Genomic DNA, 21,560 nt, shown 5'->3' with positions numbered 1-21,560 from the left:
CACACACACACACACAGCACCCTCAGACACACACACACACACACAGCACCCTCAGACACACACACACACACAGCACCCTCAGACACACACACACACACACAGCACCCTCAGACACACACACATCACCCTCAGACACATACACAGCACCCTGAGACACACAGAGCACCCTCAGACGCACCCTCAGACACACACACAGCACCTTCAGACACACACACAGCACCCTCAGACACACACACACACACACAGCACCCTCAGACACACACATCACCTTCAGTCACACACATCACCTTCAGTCACACACATCACCTTCAGTCACACAACACACTCACACACAGCACACTCTCACACATATACAACACACACACGTATGTATAATATATAAAATAACACTCAGTAAGTTAACAGACAAAAAAAATAGAAACATAGAATGTGACAGTAGATAAGAACACCCTCACACACACACAACACCCCTCTTACACACACACTACAATCCTCACACACACACACACAGCACACCCAACACACTGCGCCCTTCACACATACAATACGTCCAAATATATATATATATATGTAAACAAAACTGAAAGACAAAAGTAATGGCTATCAGAAAATAAGAGGGAACAAGACAGAGTAATAAGTGGAAGCTCGAAAACTGGAGTGAGTGTGGTTTCACCAAATCCCAAGGATTAACGTAGAAAAGATACAATTTATCCAGAAGCTTTTACAATAAAAAGAAGAGAATGCCTTATAGTTACACAATAAAATTCAAATTCCTAAAAATGAGGAAATTCTTAAAATACAAATGTGTGTACTCAGGCAGACAAAGTTATACTCAGTATAAAATCACAGCATTATGTTTCATAGCAGCAAATAGTCCAAGTATAAATATATAAGTCCCAAATTGGATGAATAATATATACCAGTCTTTTAAAAGACTGCAGGGCCAGCGCTATCCGAGCGCCGGCCCTGCTCTGTGCCTCCATGGGCCGGTGGGGAGATCAAAGATCTCCCTCACCGGCCCACAGGCACTGTTACAGGTGGCCAGTGCTGGGGAGTGAGGCAGGCAGGAAGAGAGAACACCGGCGGAGCTCTAGCCAGCAGCTCCGCCGGGTCCTCTCGCGAGGTCTGAGCGTTGCCGCGGTTACCGCGGCAACGCTTAGATCTCGCAAGATCATCACTGGACCACCAGGGATCAGGCAGAACGGCACCCTCCATGACACCAGGCACCCCCCTATGGAAACCCGGCTTCCCACCCCCTCCCAGGCTAAAGGTAAGAAGGGAGGGGGTGGGATCATTTTAGTTTTTATAAATAATAATAATAAAAAAAAACATTTATTCAATAATTGTGCTATATACACACACACCAAGAGCACTCACACACAGCACACTCATACTAACATCACCATCAGACACAGACAGCACATACAGCACCCTCAGACAGCACACACACAGCATCCTCAGACAGCACACACAGCATCCTCAGACAGCACACACAGCATCCTCAGACAGCACACACAGCACCTTCAGACACACACACACAGCACCCTCAGACACACACACACAGCACCCTCAGGCACACACACACAGCACCCTCAGACACACACACACACACACACAGCACCCTCAGACACACACACACACACACAGCACCCTCAGACACACACACAGCACCCTGAGACACACACAGCACCCTCAGACGCACCCTCAGACACACACACAGCACCTTCAGAAACACACACAGCACCCTCAGACACACACACACACAGCACCCTCAGACACACACACACACACAGCACCCTCAGACACACACACACACACACAGCACCCTCAGACACACACACACACAGCACCCTCACACACACACACACACACACAGCACCCTCAGACACACACACATCACCCTCAGACACATACACAGCACCCTGAGACACACACAGCACCCTCAGACGCACCCTCAGACACACACACAGCACCTTCAGACACACACACAGCACCCTCAGACACACACACACACACAGCACCCTCAGACACACACATCACCTTCAGTCACACACATCACCTTCAGTCACACACATCACCTTCAGTCACACAACACACTCACACACAGCACACTCTCACACATATACAACACACACACGTATGTATAATATATAAAATAACACTCAGTAAGTTAACAGACAAAAAAAATAGAAACATAGAATGTGACAGTAGATAAGAACACCCTCACACACACACAACACCCCTCTTACACACACACTACAATCCTCACACAAACACACAGCACACCCAACACACTGCGCCCTTCACACATACAATACGTCCAAATATATATATATATATATATGTAAACAAAACTGAAAGACAAAAGTAATGGCTATCAGAAAATAAGAGGGAACAAGACAGAGTAATAAGTGGAAGCTCGAAAACTGGAGTGAGTGTGGTTTCACCAAATCCCAAGGATTAACGTAGAAAAGATACAATTTATCCAGAAGCTTTTACAATAAAAAGAAGAGAATGCCTTATAGTTACACAATAAAATTCAAATTCCTAAAAATGAGGAAATTCTTAAAATACAAATGTGTGTACTCAGGCAGACAAAGTTATACTCAGTATAAAATCACAGCATTATGTTTCATAGCAGCAAATAGTCCAAGTATAAATATATAAGTCCCAAATTGGATGAATAATATATACCAGTCTTTTAAAAGACTGGTATATATTATTCATCCAATTTGGGACTTACATATTTATACTTGGACTATTTGCTGCCATGAAACATAATGCTGTGATTTTATACTGAGTATAACTTTGTCTGCCTGGGTACACACATTTGTATTTTAAGAATTTCCTCATTTTTAGGAATTTGAATTTTATTGTGTAACTATAAGGCATTCTCTTCATTGTAAAAGCTCCTGGATAAATAGTACATATATATATATATATGTGTGTTTGGACGTATTGTTTGTGTGAAGGGTGCAGTGTGTTGGGTGTGCTGTGCGTATGTGTGAAGGGTGCAGCATGCATAATATTATTATTATTGCCATTTATATAGCACCAACAGATTCTGTAGCGCTTTACAATATTATATACTACAGCACCACTACACACATTACGCTCCAGATGCATGCTAGATCCCTTACCCTATTTACACTCTGAATCCTCTATACAAACACACACACAATCTCCTATACACACAAGATCCCCTACACACACACTACATTCCTGACATACAAACTCTGGATCCCCTATGCACACATTCTCTAAACACACACACTCTTTACAACCCCTACACACACTACAGCCCGTATGCACACACTCGCTACATCCCCTATACACACTATGCCCCCTATAAACACTCGCTACAGCCCCTAGCCCCACATATTACACCACAAACACGAATTAAATTGACCTATTTACACAATACCACACCACAATCAACTTACTCAACACACACGCAATCCCACAAGCAGGCTCCAAAAACATGCACCATACGCTTTTCTCAGGCCCGTCGCTAGCACACAGGCAAAACAAGCAATTGCTTGGGACCCCGAGCTGGCCCGGGGCCCCAAGCAGAGCCCATGCTTGTTTTGCTTTCTTTAAGGCTGCAGCCGCCTGAGCGCTCTATAGAGAGCCTCAGGCGGCTGCAGCACTCCTGGTTACCTCTCCCCTTTACCTCCTGCCAGGCTGCCTGTCACTCAGTCTGGCCGGATACCGCGCGGCGCGGTACAGGAACAGGGGATTCAGTTTCCTGTTCCTGGCCGGACTGACATGAAGTGTACACTGTGTGCTCACTTCCTTTTAGTCCGGCCGCGGCCGGGAACAGGAAACTGTCTGCTGAATCTCCTGACCTGTACCACGCGGTACCCGGCCGGAGTGAGTGACAGCCAGAAGCCCAGAACTGGAGTCTTGAGGTAGAGAGCGAGGAGCTCGGCCACGCTACATGGTCCAGGGAAGGGAAGAGGACTGAATTACTAGGGTAGGGTCGGAGTAAAAGAAAACAAAAAACCAGGGGGGGGGGGGGGAGAGCAAGTAGGACACAGGGAGGGGGAGGGGGAAGTAAGAAGGACACGGGGAGGGGGGACTAAGTCTAAGAAGGACATGGGGTAGTGGAATAAGAAGGGAGGGGGGGGGGAAGTAAGAAGGACATGGGGTGGGGGAATAAGAAGGACACAGGGAGGGGGGAGTAAGAAGGACAGGGGGAGGGGTGGACTAAGAAGGACATGGGGTAGTGGAATAACATAAGAAAGGAGGGGGGACTAAGAAGGACATGGGGTAGTGGAATAAGAAGGGAGGGGGGGAAGCAAGAAGGACATGGGGTGGGGGAATAAGAAGGACACAGGGAGGGGGGAGTAAGAAGGACAGGGGGAGGGGTGGACTAAGAAGGACATGGGGTAGTGGAATAACATAAGAAGGGAGGGGGAGTAAGAAGGACATGGGGTGGGGGAATAAGAAGGACACAGGGAGGGGGGACTAAGAAGGACATGGGGTAGTGGAATAAGGGGAAGGGGGAGGGGGAGTAAGAAGCACACGGGGAGGGGAATAAGAAGGACACAGGGAGGGGGAGGGGGAGTAAGAAGGACAGGGGAAGGGGGGAGTAAGAAGGACAGGGGAAGGGGGAGTAAGAAGGACATGGGGTGAGGGAATAAGAAGGACACGGGGAGGGGGGACTAAGAAGGACATGGGGTAGACAGTGGATAAGAAGGGAGGGGGAGTAAGAAGCACACGGGGAGGGGAATAAGAAGGACACAGGGAGGGGGAGGGGGAGTTGTAAGAAGGACAGGGGAAGGGGGGAATAAGAAGGACACAGGGAGGAGGAGGGGGAGTAAGAAGGACAAAGGGAGGGGGGAGGAGATGAGGAGAACACAGGGAAGTGGGGTGAGGAGAACACAGAGAGGGGGCAGGTGCAGAGCTCTATGGGACGAAAGAGAGAGCTCTATAGGAAAGGGGGCAGGACAGGGAGCTCTTTCACACTACACCGCCGCGCACACACACATAATGCATCAGTAAAGTGACACTTTTATCCCTCCTCAAGGGGTCCCCTCTCTCAGCAGCCAGCCAACCACGTGATCTCGGCTGCCGGCAAAAAAGAAAACCTCCTCGGAGTTGGCAGTCATCATGAAGCGGAATTATGCTTCAGGAAGCCAGAAAAGAAAGAAGAGAAAGGAAGAGGAGGGTAAGAAAAAACAAGATAGTGGTAAGTGATAAATTGCATACACTAGATAAAATAGCTCTACTTGTCTTGTATAAATTGTGGTTCCTGTGGGCTTTGCGTGCGTAAGGTGGGGAGGGCGTGGAGGGGGGGCTTCCATGTCTATTTTGCTTGGGGCCCCCAAATTCCTTCAAACGGCCCTGGCTTTTCTGGCCCTTTTGTCCTCTGGTATCCCACTTATGGAGACACCAGAGACAAGTTAAAAGCAAACACAGCGCAAGCTTGTTATTAAATTTGCTTGCACTGTGCATAACAAATACAGGGCCTTTTTCTAATGCTAGAGCTCCTCAGCGGGGCTCTGCGCATTGCACTAATATGCTCACTTTGAGAGGGGGTGTGCTTGTCATTAGTGATGACAAAACATACCCTCTCTGGCCTGCCCCTTTCTCAGGGGGCCGCTGTGATTGAAAAATGCCCGGGCCGAATTTTTTTCCCAGTCCGGCCCTGAACACAGGTTACTGGTTGTGGGGGGATAATGTATAATAAACACAGGTTACTAGCTATGGGGGAGATAATGTATAATAAGCACAGGTTACTGGCTATGGGGGGATAATGTATAATAAACACAGTTTACTGGCTATGGGGAGGATAATGTATAATAAACACAGGTTACTGGCTATAGGGGGATAATGTATAATAAACACAGGTTACTGGCTATGGGGGGATAATGTATAATAAACACAGGTCACTGGCTATGGTGGGATAATGTATAATAAACACAGGTTACTGGCTATGGGGGGATAATGTATAATAAACACAGGTTACTGGTTGTGGGGGGTTAATGTATAATAAACACAGGTTACTGGTTGTGGGGGGTTAATGTATAATAAACACAGGTTACTGGTTGTGGGGGGATAATGTATAATAAACACAGGTTACTGGCTATGGGGGAGATAATGTATAATAAGCACAGGTTACTGGCTATGGGAGGGTAATGTATAATAAACACAGGTTACTGGCTATGGGAGGATAATGTATAATAAACACAGGTTACTGGCTATGGGGAGGATAATGTATAAAAGAACACAGGTTACTGGCTATGGGGGATAATGTATAATAAACACAGGTTACTGGCTATGGGGGATAATGTATAATAAACACAGGTTACTGGCTATGGAGGATAATGTATAATATAAACACAAACACACAAAAAAAAATTAATACAAAAAAAAATGTATGCAGCTTCAGAATTAATCTAAATTGTATGCTGTCTAGGAGGTGGGAGGGTTTGGGAGGGAGGGTCTGCTGCTGATTGGCTGGAATGTGTCTGCTGACTGTGAGGTACAGGGTGAAAGTTTACTCAATGATGATGAATAGGGGGCGGACCGAACATCGCATATGTTCGCCATCCGCAGGGAACGCGGACACGCTATCTTCGCCAGGAACTATTCGCCAGCGAACCGTTCGGGACATCACTACTGTTCACCATTGATACAATGGTGGCGTTCACGTCCAAAGTATACTATGCTTAGATTGTCCTAAAGCAACTAAACGTCAAGTCATTGATGAGCAGAAATTTAGGGCACTGTCATATCTATTGGATACTAATCTGTTCAAAACACACACTAACCTAATAATTAAAAAAAGCTATATACATAGCATTCTATGGTTTCTTATGTTCAAATTAATTTACCATAAAAAATCTACTAGTGCATCATAATGCTTAAAAATCATGAATCTTAAATAAAACAGGGGATCATTACACACTTACCCTGTGACAATCAAAAATGAATCAAATGGGACCTCCTACAGCCATACACCTATAGCCTACAAACAAATGTTGTCCAGTAAAAAATACTAGATCAGTTTTGCCTCTCACTTGTAGGTCATCGTGAGAACACACCTTTGTTAATGTTACATGGTAACCCAACATCTAAGTTCATGCTATATTTCAAGAAGTTATTCATAAGACTCGGCTGTGACCCTTTATCATTTTCAGGCCATTCATTCAGCAGCATATAGTAATAGCTTCCCTGTACACATAATTGAAAGATTAGGACAATGGGCATCTGCTGCATATAACAAATATATCCCTGAAACCGAGAGAGAACTGAGACAAGCATTTAAATAATTGTTTATGTATTGTTATACATATTAAAGTATTGCATTGTTAAATCTTTTTGACTCTGCCTCTCATTTTTTGCAGGCCTACCTGAATGTCGGTTTCAGCACACCTCAGTTCTTTGCCATGAGGTGCCATGTTGAACTTCCAGTGACCAGTATTAGAGAGCGTGAGAGCAATAACACCAAATTTAACACACCTGCTCCCTATTCACACCTGAGATCTTGTAACAGTAACGTGTCACATGACACCGGGGAGGGAAAATGGCTAATTGTGCCCAATTTAGACATTTCCACTTAGGGGTGTACTCACTTTTGTTGCCAACGATTTAGACATTAATGGCTGTGTGTTGAGTTATTTTGAGGGGACAGCCAATTTACACTATTTTACAGGTTGTACACTTACTACTTTACATTGTAGGAGAGTGTAATTTCTTCAGTGTTGTCACATGAATAAAATATTTACAAAAATATGAGCTGTACTCACTTTTGTGACATACTGTATGTGACGAATGTGACGAAGTGCCCTTCGCCACTTGGGCCTGGAAAAGGACTAATTGCCAGCCTCCTGCCATGTGACTAAGGCCCCTGTGCTGATAGCTGTATTTTACCCTGCAGAAAGGTTTAGTAGTGTATTTCTGCCGGGGCATTCGGGACTTTCAGTATGTGAGTAGTGCTACCCCAGATAGCTATGCCATGGAGCCTGTTCGTGTAACGAAAGACTATGGAAAAGACTTTGGCTCCATGGCGATTGAACTGTATGTATGTGATCTGAGCGCCATTCGGTAATAATGTGTGCTCAGATCTAAGCTATCTGGGAATATGTTGCAGGTATATTTTTTATGTGTAACATTGTGTAATTTTATGTCTTTTTGCAACCATGTGGTTAATGGAGTCTTGCCTCTGTCCTGGGAGATAATTTAATTACTTCCCAATTATCTCCAGGATAGAGAGGAGGGATTGTGATGTCACTGTGGGAGTGTTTTGTTTGTATTGTCTGTGATTGGCTAATATCCAATATGTGTCCCATTGTTCCATCAGGCCCCCTAGGGGAGTGTCCACCTGGTGGACACTTGCATACATACTGGGCAGGTAGCCCTCAATAAACCAGACCTACTTGCACCTTTCTTGAAGCCTTGGCTCATGCTTGGGGGAAGGGATAACTACACTCTGGGGATTGCTATAATCACATACTCCCCAGAGTCAGCTCTTGCAAGAGCTTGTTTTGTTCCTGGTTCCTGCTCTCTGGATTTAGGAGAGGTTCACTCACTGGCGGCTGGATCCTGGCCTTGGATCCAGGGTGGGTGAGAGACGGCGAGACCCCGGCGCAGCTGCATCGCTGGAAGTGGGGTCTGCAGTGCTATGGGGGTCGGTTGGAGTGCTCGGAGTCCTCGGCATCGATTGGCGGAGGTACTCAGTCGGAGTGCCAGCGGTCCGTCACACTGTAGACGTATAGATGTAAAAAAACAGCTAAAATTCGTATCTTGTAATACCTTTTTTATTAGACTAACAGAATTTTGTAAAGACAAGCAGGTTTCATAAAAAATGGATACCTGTCAGGGTACCTGAAGTCTCTACCTCCGAGAGAGGTAGAGACTTAGACGTCCATCCATCCGGACGGGCTGTTTCCTCTGTTCCTCGCGGTCCATCCGGTCACGTAAACGCCGGCCGCGAGGGACTCACTCCCTTTTCTAGCATGACGTTCGGAAACCGACGTCATGACGCCAACCCGGAACGACCTGTCACTCAATCCTTCAGAGACTAATCAGGACTCGTCGGAGGCGTGTCTACCCTTCCAAACCAGGGTATTTAAACTTGCTTCTCCCAATTGCTCATTGCCCTGTCGTGGTTCTAGTCTGCCTAGTCACACAGTGCTCTTGTATTTCTGTTATCCCTTTGGTTCTGACCCGGCTTGTTTAACTTACTCGGTTTATCTCTGTTACCCTTGACCCGGCTTGTTCCTCGCTTACCTGTCTTCTCGTTCCCTCGACCTCGGCTTGTCTTTGACTATTCTCTATACTCTCCGTACATTAGTCCGGCCATTCTAAGGTCCGGTATACGTATCCTGTACCTGTTTGTACTCTGCGTGTTGGATCCCTGTCCCGATCCTGACATTACGACAGGGCCAATGGATCCTGCAAGTACAAACAGTCAGCTTGGTCCTTCTGATCCTAGGTTCGAGGCCATGGAGCACAGAATGGATCAGATGGCGCTAGCACTACAGGCGTTATTGTCTCGTGCTAATAACCCGCCAGAGGAGACGCGTACTACTTCTATTTCTCCTGTGAGCTCAGGCCTAGAGGTAGCCACTATAGGTGCCTCATCCAGTATTACACCACCAGTACGTTATGGTGGTTCACCTGAGAAGTGTCGTGGTTTCCTTAACCAGATCAGTATCCACTTTGAATTACAACCTCGCTCCTATCCTACAGATAGGGCGAGGGTTGGATTTATTATCACCTTACTCATTGAGAAAGCTCTGAGATGGGCCAACCCATTATGGGAGAATGATAACCCTTTGGTATATAATTATAATGCCTTTGTAGCTGCCTTTAGAAGAACTTTTGACCCTCCTGGTAGAAAGGTCAATGCAGCTAGATTACTGTTGCGCCTGAGACAAGAGAACCGAACTCTTGTGGATTATGCACTAGAGTTCAGGTCTTTGGCGGCAGAAATTAAGTGGAACGAGCAGGCATATATAGATGTATTTTTGAATGGGCTATCAGATGTAATCCTCGACGAGGTTGCTACTAGAGAGCTTCCTGAAAATTTGGAGGATTTAATTTCATTCATTTCTCGTATTGATGAGCGTTTAAGAGAGAGACAGAACACTCGAGAGAGGAACCTTAGACCTTCATTTAAATTAGCTCCCGCATTTCAAAGTCCTGATTCCACTACCTCACTATGTCCTGAACCTATGCAGATAGGCAATACTCGCCGCTCAGAGGAGGAGAGGCAATACAGGAGAAGGGAGGGATTATGCATGTATTGTGGAGTCAGAGGTCACCTACGCCTGAATTGTCCTAATCGTTCGGGAAACGCTCGCACCTAAGTTTCTCTAGAGGACAGGCCTTGGGTGTTTCTATTTTGTCCTCTACGCATAATTATAAAGATCACAGGCTTCTGCTACCAGTTTCTTTAACTTGGGAAAAGGGAATACTAAGGACCATGGCTTTGATAGATTCCGGTGCTGCTGAGAATTTTATCGATCAAGCCTTTGCTACTAAACACACTATCCCATCCCAGTTAAGGGATACACCCTTGGCCGTTGAGGCCATAGATGGTAGACCTTTACTTGAGCCTGTTATCTCTCGTGAGACCATCCCAGTTAGCTTAACTGTTGGTATCTTACACGAGGAAAACTTATCGCTTATGCTTATTTCATCCCCTTCTGTTCCCATAGTCCTGGGTTACCCATGGTTAAAAAGACATAACCCTATTATTGATTGGGAGTTAGGGGAGATACTCTCATGGGGCCAGGGTTGCCAGGAGAATTGTTTACGGAGGGTTTCCCCATTGGGTGTAATTAACACACCAGGTAGTGCTACCCAGTCTACAGAGATACAGATACCGCCCCTGTACCTAGACTTAAAAGCAGTATTCAACAAAAAGAATGCTGATACTCTACCCCCACACAGGACCTTTGATTGTAAAATTAACTTACTACCTGGTACCATGCCTCCGAGGGGCAATGTATACCCCCTATCCACTAAGGAGAATTCAGTTCTAGAGGAGTATATTCGGGAGAATCTGGACAAGGGATTCATTAGGAGATCTTCTTCTCCTGCCGGGGCTGGGGTTTTTTTTTGTTAAAAAGAAGGATGGTTCACTAAGACCTTGCATTGATTACCGAGGTTTGAATAAGATAACCATCAGAAATGCCTATCCGATTCCCTTGATTACCGAGCTGTTTGATCGTCTGAAAGGCTCTAAAATTTTCACCAAGTTGGACCTCAGAGCGGCATATAACTTGGTGAGAATCCAGCAAGGACACGAGTGGATGACAGCGTTCAATACCCGTTATGGGCATTATGAATACACGGTCATGCCTTTTGGTCTTTGTAACGCACCTGCAGTATTTCAGGATTTGATTAATGAGGTTCTTAGGGAATTTCAACATGATTGTGTTATTGTATACCTGGATGACATACTGATACACTCTAGAGAGTTTGAGACCCACCACAGACAGGTCAGAAGGGTATTACACAAACTCCTGCAGCATGGCTTGTACTGTAAATTGGAGAAATGTAGCTTTGACCAGTCTCAGACTTTCTTGGATACGTGATTTCTGGGGAAGGCTTTAAGATGGACCCTGACAAACTCCAGTCCATTTTAGAGTGGCCTTTGCCTAAGGGACTCAAGGCTATCCAGAGATTTATTGGTTTCTCCAATTACTATAGGCGCTTCATTAAGGGATACTCTTCTATTATTGCACCTATTACCAATATGACCAGACAGGGGGTTGACACTAAGACTTGGTCTAATGAAGCTCTCGCTGCTTTCAAGACTCTCAAGGATCTTTTTGCTTCTGCTCCAATTCTAGTCCATCCTGATACGACTCTGCCGTTCCTACTCGAGGTCGATGCCTCTGAGACAGGCGTAGGGGCTGTTCTGTCGCAAAGGTTAGGGGTGGATAAACCACTACACCCTTGTGGTTTTTTTTCTAAGAAACTGTCTGGCCCTGAAAGTAGATATGACATTGGCGACAGGGAACTCTTAGCGGTCATTATGGCCTTAAAGGAGTGGAGACATTTATTGTAGGGGACCTTACATCCTGTTACTATTTTGACGGATCACAAGAACTTGTCTTATATTGGGCAAGCCAAGCGACTGTCCGCCAGACAAGCTCGTTGGTCCTTATTCCTGACTCACTTCAATTATGTGCTTACTTATAGACCTGGTTCTAAGAACTCCAAAGCCGATGCTTTGTCTCGCCAATATGAACCTTCTACTATATCTGAACCGGTTCTTTCCTCTATAGTTCCGAAATGCAATATTATCGCCAACACAAATCTCAAGATTCACTCTCCGTTACTTGCCGAGATCATTAAACTGCAACATCTAGCTCCTAAACAGACTCCTGAAGGTTGACGTTTCGTTCCTCCTGTTCTACAACTGGAACTGTTGCAATGTTTCCACAACAGCAAGGTGGCTGGACATCCTGGTATTCGCAAGACATATGCTTTGATCTCTAAGGACTTCTGGTGGCCTGATTTACGGAAGGATATTAAAGATTTCATTGGTGCATGTGAGGTTTGTACCAAAACCAAGCAACCTCATACCCTTCCCTGTGGATTTCTGCATCCCTTAGAGGTTCCAGAGAAGCCATGGTCCTGTTTGGCTATGGACTTTATTGTCGATTTACCTATCTCTAAAAAACAGACTGTTATCCTCACCGTGGTTGACAGATTCACCAAGATGGCTCACTTCGTTCCTCTGCCTAAACTCCCGTCTTCTCCCGAATTGGCGGAGATATTCGCAAGGGAGATTTTTCGACTACATGGGATACCCTCCCAAATTGTATCTGACAGAGGTTCCCAATTTGTTTCCCGTTTTTGGAGGTCCTTCTGCTCTCAACTGGGTATCAAATTGAATTTCTCTTCTGCCTATCATCCTCAGTCTAACGGAGCTGCTGAACGCACCAACCAAAGGATTGAACAATATTTACGTTGTTTTGTTTCCGAACACCAGGACGATTGGGTTGGTTTGATTCCTTGGGCGGAGTTTGCACACAACAATCTCGTTTGTGATTCTACTCGTTCAAGCCCCTTCTTCATGAATTATGGCTTTCATCCATCTATTCTTCCTTCGGCTTCTTCTTCCCAGGGGGTGCCATCGGTTGATGTTCATGTTGCCAATTTGAGGAAGTTGTGGGATCAGACTCGACAGATTCTTCTGCACAATTCTATGCTGGTTAAGAAACACGCTGATAAACGTAGAAGGGCGGCTCCGATGTTTGTTCCAGGTGATAGAGTATGGTTGAGTACAAGAAACATCCGTTTAAAAGTGCCTTCCATGAAGTTCGCTCCTCGTTATATTGGACCTTACAGGGTGCTAACGCGCATTAACCCAGTTGCGTATCGTCTAGCTCTTCCAACTGCCTTACGCATCCCTAACTCATTTCATGTTTCATTGTTGAAACCACTAGTCTGTAACAGATTTTCCTCCACATCATCCTCTCCTCGCTCTGTTCAGGTGGAGGGTCAGGAGGAGTATGAGGTTAACTCTATTATCGATTCTCGAATCTCCCGGGGGAGAGTACAATATCTGGTCGATTGGAAGGGATATGGTCCTGAGGAGAGGAGTTGGGTACCTCAGGAGGATGTTCATGCTCCTCGTCTCCGCAGGGCGTTTCACTCCCGCTTCCCATCTCGTCCCGGTTCCTTCCGCCCGGTGGGCGTATCTGAGAGGGGGGGTACTGTCAGGGTACCTGAAGTCTCTACCTCCGAGAGAGGTAGAGACTTAGACGTCCATCCATCCGGACGGGCTGTTTCCTCTGTTCCTCGCGGTCCATCCGGTCACGTAAACGCCGGCCGCGAGGGACTCACTCCCTTTTCTAGCATGACGTTCGGAAACCGACGTCATGACGCCAACCCGGAACGACCTGTCACTCAATCCTTCAGAGACTAATCAGGACTCGTCGGAGGCGTGTCTACCCTTCCGAGCCAGGGTATTTAAACTTGCTTCTCCCAATTGCTCATTGCCCTGTCGTGGTTCTAGTCTGCCTAGTCACACAGTGCTCTTGTATTTCTGTTATCCCTTTGGTTCTGACCCGGCTTGTTTGACTTACTCTGTTTATCTCTGTTACCCTTGACCCGGCTTGTTCCTCGCTTACCTGTCTTCTCGTTCCCTCGACCTCGGCTTGTCTTTGACTATTCTCTATACTCTCCGTACGTTAGTCCGGCCATTCTAAGGTCCGGTATACGTATCCTGTACCTGTTTGTACTCTGCGTGTTGGATCCCTGTCCCGATCCTGACAATACCATTCTCAAGGGTGCGGAGATGACGGGAGTCCACAACCCTCCACCACCGGGCTGGGCCAGATGTCGCCACCGCACAGATGGGGTGGCCCGGCAGGAGCGGAAGAATAGCAGATCTGGCACCATGCTGATTCTCTGTGCCCCCTGGCCTGTGCACTTTTTTGAGTATTTCTGAATGACTCTCCCGTACTGCCCCTGACTCACTCACTCTGTGACCCACATACTCACCATTGCTACAAACCTGACGGCCCGACTCCGTTTGACCAGGGGGCTCCCGTGCTCCTCGGCAATCCGACTGCCCCCCACTACTGCTCTGAGCTGTGGCCTGGTCAGCCCCTATTACTGGACTTACACCTACTGTGCAGCAGACCCATACATTAGGACCACTGCTCTGGTCTGCTCGAGAGGGACTGGTTCACCCAGCAGGGACTGATAAGCCCAGGGGACATAACTCTTCCGCATACCCATGGAGCCTATTTGGTGGGGGATCCAGGACACAGGTTGGGGGGGGGTGGATGGCAAAACCCCAATTAGCACATTCTCAACTGCCCCCCAAGAACGCCCAGGCCGCATGAGCTATCCTTCTCTTGAGCCCTGGTAGATTGGGGGTGCATAGCTGTTTGGGTGGGAGGTAGCACAGAGGCAGGGGGCTCATAGTTCGTGGAATCTACACACGGACCAACTCGGGGTGGTATATACAACGGCGGGTGGATTTTTGTCCGTGGGGAGGTGATAGGATGGAGGATGGAGGGTGGTCTGGGGCAGTGGGAGTACCAGAGTATCCGCTCAGATCAGAGCGAGTTGCACTTACATCAGGGCACCTGAAGTGCACATCTTCCGCGGACCTAGTAACCTTCACACCCACGCTGGGGGGCCGAGGCCCGAGCCCTGGGCCCTGCGGTACAGCCATTTACGGGAGAGCCCGCCCTGTCATCCACATAGCATGGTCGGGAGTATAGGGGGTGACACAGAGGGAACTGGCCCCATAGTGCTGCGGGGGCGAGGGTTTCCTAGGGAGCTTGCAGTGGCCTTGGCGACCGACAGTACTCACAACTAGATGATCCAGGGGTTGCGGCAGATGTCTCTTCATAGCAACCCTATATGGGGCTCACGGGGCTCTAGCACCTACATGCATGCCACCCAGGTGGCATGCGGGATGTGGCAGTGGCATGGGGAGAACCAGGGCTTTAAAGGTAGCCTAGTCAAAGTTTATTCAGTTACACTGTTACCTAATACAACTCAGGCTGCCCAAGTGTGTCTTAGAGGGGTGTCAACAAGCACTCAGATCAGTGACGGGGATGGACACGGGACAACAGACACACTTTAGCTCCCTTACTGGGTCCTTGGCTTTGACCAACTGACTCCAAGTGACTGCACCTGGATGGCAGACACGTCTCCTTCGACAGACGCACACCGAGTGAGGTTGAGGATCGGGGGTCCCTGATTCCTCCTTGGTTCCCGCCCCTACATCCCGCCCAGTGCGACCAGTTGAATTGTGAACTCCCCCCTTTTCCTTTTTTTTCTCCTCCTTCTCTCTCCCACCTCCCCCCTCTTTCTCCCTCTCTCCCTTCCCTCCCTCAATCCGCTGCTTACCACCACCACTATAGGTGACGAGATGCCCGGTGGGTACTTCCCAGCGTTCTTCCGCCTGTGGTCCAATAATGCTAGAGGTCTGAATCTCCCAGAGAGGTGCTCCCACCTTCTACGCTCTCTATGGATGGCGAGGGCGCTCCGAGACTCCCGTTTTCCCACAGGATACTTTGCTAACCATCCGACCACGAACCATCCGTGTTGGTGAATCTTAATCGCCAACACGATTCCCTTCCAGCACATTGGACCTAACCGACCCGGAGGGTCGCTATATATTCTTCAAAGGCACCGTTGTGGGACAACTCTATACCCTGGCAAGCATTTATGCGCCCAACATTGGACAACACAGGTTCCTGGCGCGCACCCTTTCTGCCCTGGAATGATTCCGTGAGGGAATACTCATTGTAGCGGGAGACCTTAACATGGCACTGGACCCTCGTCTGGACACATCCCAGGGCTCCTGCTCCTTACCAACCACTTTCCGATGCAAGACTCTCACTATACTCTGGAACGCCGGCATCGCAGATAGATCGTGACTTCTCTTGGACTTGGACTGGACTATGTTGTCATCTCCCAGGAGTACCTTACGCTTCTGAAATCAAGTGACATCCTGCCGGCAACATGGTCTGACCACTCAACAATCTTAACCTTCATACACTTCCCACTGATCAAACCAAAAGACATACAGTGGAAGCTAAATAAACAGATACTGGAGGAGATAGAGGCACAAGCTGAAACCACAACCGCCTTGAGACAGTTTCTTCGAGGAAAACGACAAACCGGACATGGACCCGCTAATCACGTGGGAGGCGCACAAATGTGTGATCAGGGGCCACTTCATCTGATACTGCACCCAGAGGAAAAAAAACAGAGGCAACAGGTCACAGGACTTGCACAACAAGTGGCAGCCCTGGAAAGCTCGCATAAGAACACACTTTTGTCGGATACCTACAAAGATCTCCTAGAGGCCCGGCGAGCTCTCTCCGACAACTGATATCCCAAGTTCTCCTTCACACTATTCGCAGATCACGTAGACATTTCTATGAACACTCCGACAAGTGTGGGAGATTACTGGCCAGGAGGCTTCAGCGGAAGAGACAACTCACCCAAATCACCAAACTCCGAGACAAGGTTGACCAGGTCACGCAACTCCCGGACAGAATTGTAGACACGTTTCATCAGTACTACACCGATCTATACAACATACCAACTTGTCTGGAGGGGGCTGCCCAGACGAGAAGAGCAACTAGAACGGCATACCTTGAGCAACATGTGGGCAAAACCCTGACCAGAGAAATGAGAGATGAGATGGAGGACCACATCACCATGGGAGAGCTCCAATCGGCCCTCAAAGCCTCTAAAACACACAAGGCCCCTAGACCATATGTCCTTCCTGTGGCGTACTATAAAAAGTTCCTAGAATTTCTGTTACCACACCTATTGAAGAGCCTTATCACCCTCCTAGATGGTGGTCAGCTCCCTTCCGAAACCCTGATGACAACCATTACTTTGATCCCAAAGAATGGGAAGGAACCAACCAACTGCTCCAGCTAAAGAAAGATCTCGCTCCTCAACACAGATCTAAATCTGTCCAAAATCCTAGTCTTACGGATAGGACGGGTACTGCCACACCTGTTTCACCTGGACCAGGTGGGCTTTATCCCAGGCAGAGAGGCAAGGGATAACACCATAAGAGCCCTTAATGTGATCCACATGGCAAGGAGCACCAACTGCAGAACCCTCCTCCTCTCAACGGACGCCGAAAAGGTGTTTGACCGGGTAAACTGGCAATTCATGCTGGCGACACTTCGCGAGATGGGATTTGGTCCGAATATACTGACTTTGATCTCCTCCTCATACACGACCCCCACTGTCAGGCTGCGGATCAATGGGGCACTGTCGCGACCCTTCATCATCCGGAATGGTACAAGGCAGTGCTGCCCCCTGTCCCCCTCCTCTTTGCCCTCTCCCTGAAACCCCTCCTGGGGGCGGTCACCTACAGAATATGGCCTCCTCTCCAACCTGAAGCTCAACACGGATAAGTCGGAAGCTCTGCCGCTCATGCTAACTAAGAATGAAACGGACCAGCTACAGGCGCAGTTCCCCTTTCACTGGTGTATGCACCGGATAAAATATCTTGGCATCTGGCTAACCAAAGACCTGACACGACTCTACCAAGAGAACTTTGCGCCCATTTTACGCACCCTTCAAGCCGATCTCACAAACTGGGGTAGCCTCTGAATCTCATGGTTCGGAAGAATAAACGCCCTGAAACTAAGTTTACTGCCGCGACTACTCTACCTCTTCCAGATCATACCAATCTTCATACCCAAAGAGTTCTTTCAGTCACTCACCACCGCAATGATCCGGTTTGTCTGGAAATCGGGGGCCTCTCCTGTCCCTCCCCAAGCGAATGGGACACAGCTTAAGCCCCTGATGGAACTGACCTCACACAATGCCTCCTCACACATGGGGAGATTTAGATACCACCAAATCCAACATTATTACCGATCCCTCACGGGCAAACATTTAGTCAATTGGGAGCTCACCGAGTTTGAGCGGCAATGCACATCGACCGGTAAAAGGAATAACGCTTCTTTACTCTTTGCTGCTCACCTCAACGCCATGCACAACACCGACATACATGTCCCGCTGGGAACAGGCCACAAGCTGCACACTGACGGACGCACAGTGAGGAAAAAAATACACATCTTGGCACACCAAGGCACCATAAACACAAAAGTGCAGGAACTCAACTACAAACGCATGGTGAATTGGTACCGGACCCCAGCCTGGCTACATCGCATGAATAGTGAACTACCCGACACATGTTGGAGCTGTGGAAATGAACCAGGGATTAATCTGCATATCTGGTGGTCGTGCCCAAACATTGTCCCATACTGGAGACTCATACACTCTAAAATAACCAAAATCCTGGATTCAGACCTGCCCTTCAAGCCTCTGCCGATGCTACTACACCACACAACACTCTCTCTCTTGAGGTACAAACGCAGCTAAATCCCTTATCCCACTCAAATGGCGCACAGCGGAACCACCAACCATCGAACAATGGATGGACAAGGTTGAAAACCTATACAGCATGGAGTCTCTCACAGCCTCACTACGTGGCACCGCCGAGAAATGCGCACTCACATGGGCCCCATGGTGCACGTACATGGCGCAAAAAAAACGCGGGGAAACCCGAGAGGGTGGGACTCCCCCAGAGGGTGATGGGAGTGGACACGGAGCCCTATCTCCATAGGGCTAAGACAGTCGGCAAAGCCACTCCATAGGGGGGATGACCGGACCCTTGACATGGAGATAGGAGAGCGTCCAGATGGCGCAGGAAGGGGAGTGACCATAGCAAGGGGAGACGCAAGCCCCGCCGGGCTACGAGAGGCCGTGAGCGGTGACTAGAGGGGAAGAGTTAAATCTCTTCCCCCTCTCCTTTTTACCCCCCACCACCCCCCCTTTTTTTTCTCTCTTCCCCATCACATCCCTCCCCTCCTCCTTCCCGGATACGCACGTGTGGCGGGGGGGCATGCGGAGGGAGACTCTCGGCACCGGGCCCATAACCGGATTGCTAAGCCCTGACGGGACTGTTTACTCCGACTAGGGCACACAACCTTAATGAACAGAGCGACGTGGCACCCTTAGACTGACACGCCAGCCAGGGGTGACGGCCCTATCGGCGGCATGCCTGAGTCGACTGCACTCCCACACACTAAGGGCGCATACACGAGCGAAGACACAAGACACAACACTCACAGGTTTGCCACGGCCCCACACATGCCCCTGTCCCTCATCTCGGCACGCTGGGCCGGGGTGGGCCCTTCAGCCCTGATAAGAAACCAGCCCGAACAGGCATGGTCATCCAGGCAATACTTTTACTATAGCTGAATCTGGATAAGTTTTCCACCTACGAGTGACCTACCACATGCCAATCAGGCTCGCATATTAGGCACAGGGCGCTGGGGCAGCCTGGGCTCAGGGGGGTGGGGGGGTGCTCCTGGCCGTGGGGTGCCCTGGGTGGGGCTGGACACATTAGCTATAATGGGAATGGGGGAGGGGTGCGCCTATCTCCGCCAAACCTTGCGACTGTGTAACATACGTCAGTCTTTTAGGGCAAACTTATCTAATTGATATGGAGCTCATGATTAAAACAAATGCTTGTTCCTATGCACGATTCTAACCATCCACTAGATACTGCTCTACCTGTTAACCTCAAGTTTCTACCAGTTTGACTTTTGTACCTGTCTATACCTGGATTTACCAAAAATAAAGATTGTTGAAAAAAAGTTATACTTAAAGCTAGTCCATCTTCTATTTTCCATTCACATTGCACAACATTTCAGAGCAAGAGCATGTGCAGAGTGGCGAAACAAAAAAAATATATATATTTTACTTTTTCCCCTTCTTCATTAATATGCCTATTCCATGGGCTGCAGCTCCATTAACACCTATGGTAATCTGGCACTGATATTAACAAAAATGAGCAGAGTGTTACATAGTTACATAGGCTGAAAAGAGACATGTGTCCATCCAAGTTCAGCCTTCCTCACATTTGTTTTTTGCTGTTAATACAAAAGATGGCAAAGAAAACCCAGTCTGAAGCACTTCAAATTTTGCAAAATACCCTCTTGGCCCCAGAATGGCAGTCAGATAAATCCCTGGATCAAGAAGCTATTACCCTACATTGAAAAATGATGTCCTTGAATATTCTGTTTTTGCAAGTATCTAGCATCTAGATGCTGTTTAACCATCTGTACGGACTCTGATAAAACCACTTCTTCCGGCAGAGAATTCCATATCCTTATTGTTCTTACAGTGAAAAAAACTTTTCTTTGCCTTAGACTAAATCTTCTTTCTTCCAGTCTAAACGCATGGCCTCGTGTCCTATGTAAAGTCTTGTTTGTGAATAGATTTCCACACAATGGTTTGTATTGGCCACAGATATACCTTTTTTCATAATTAAAAAGTTCCATTCCTTTTATTAATTTTGTAGTCCGCCTCTGCACTCTTTCCAGTGCTATAATATCTTTCTTTAGAACAGGTGCCCAAAATTGCACAGCATATTCAAGATGTGGTCTTACCAGCGATTCCTAAAGAGGCAAAATTATATTCTCATCCTGAGAATGAATGCCCTTTTTCATGCATGACAATACCTTACTGGCCTTAGCCACTGCAGATTGACAAAGTACATTGTTGCATAGTTTGTTGTCTATAACAATTCCCAAGTTCTTCTAATGTATGGTTATCTCCAATTTGCTTCCATAAAGGATATTAGTTGCTTGTGCATTGTGTGAAAAGAAGGAGTAGTTAATGCAAATCATTTACCTTACTGTTTTTCTTATGGTTGCGAAAAAATCCTAAAATTCCCTTTTTTTCTTTTTCTATAGTGTCACTGCTGGTTGAAAGATTCAATCCTTTTTCTGTAATACAAAACAAAGATAAAAATGTCTTTAGAAAACCAAGATCAAAATAAAATCTAATACACATTTATATTTTAATAATTACATTTTTGGGCTTTCTTTTCTAATGCTTTTAAAATGGTCATTAAACCTGAATGGTAATCAAAATGCAGTAAATATTTAAAAGAACAATGTCCAGGACGCAAACACAAGGTCAGAAAATGATTATACTGCTGCACTGAGCAGAACTTTACGTCTGCCTTGAATGTCTGAGATGAGGGCCGGTGCATCCATAAGGCGACACAGGCA

At 47.4% G+C, this 21,560-nt stretch overlaps 1 protein-coding gene across 1 annotated transcript in view; it reads right to left on the bottom strand.

Moving 5' to 3' along the window:
* COBL (cordon-bleu WH2 repeat protein) overlaps nucleotides 1-21,560 on the bottom strand; it is a 761,158-nt gene that overhangs the window by 321,910 nt on the left and 417,688 nt on the right. Inside the window, exon 6 of the mRNA XM_063452038.1 lies at nucleotides 21,178-21,272. Within this exon, the coding sequence (XP_063308108.1) occupies nucleotides 21,178-21,272 (95 nt within the window). The remainder of the gene's footprint in view (nucleotides 1-21,177; nucleotides 21,273-21,560) is intronic.

This window comes from Pelobates fuscus, chromosome 4, assembly GCF_036172605.1.
Source record: "Pelobates fuscus isolate aPelFus1 chromosome 4, aPelFus1.pri, whole genome shotgun sequence".
Taxonomy (NCBI): domain Eukaryota; kingdom Metazoa; phylum Chordata; class Amphibia; order Anura; family Pelobatidae; genus Pelobates; species Pelobates fuscus.
This window is presented reverse-complemented; position numbering and strand designations above follow the sequence as displayed.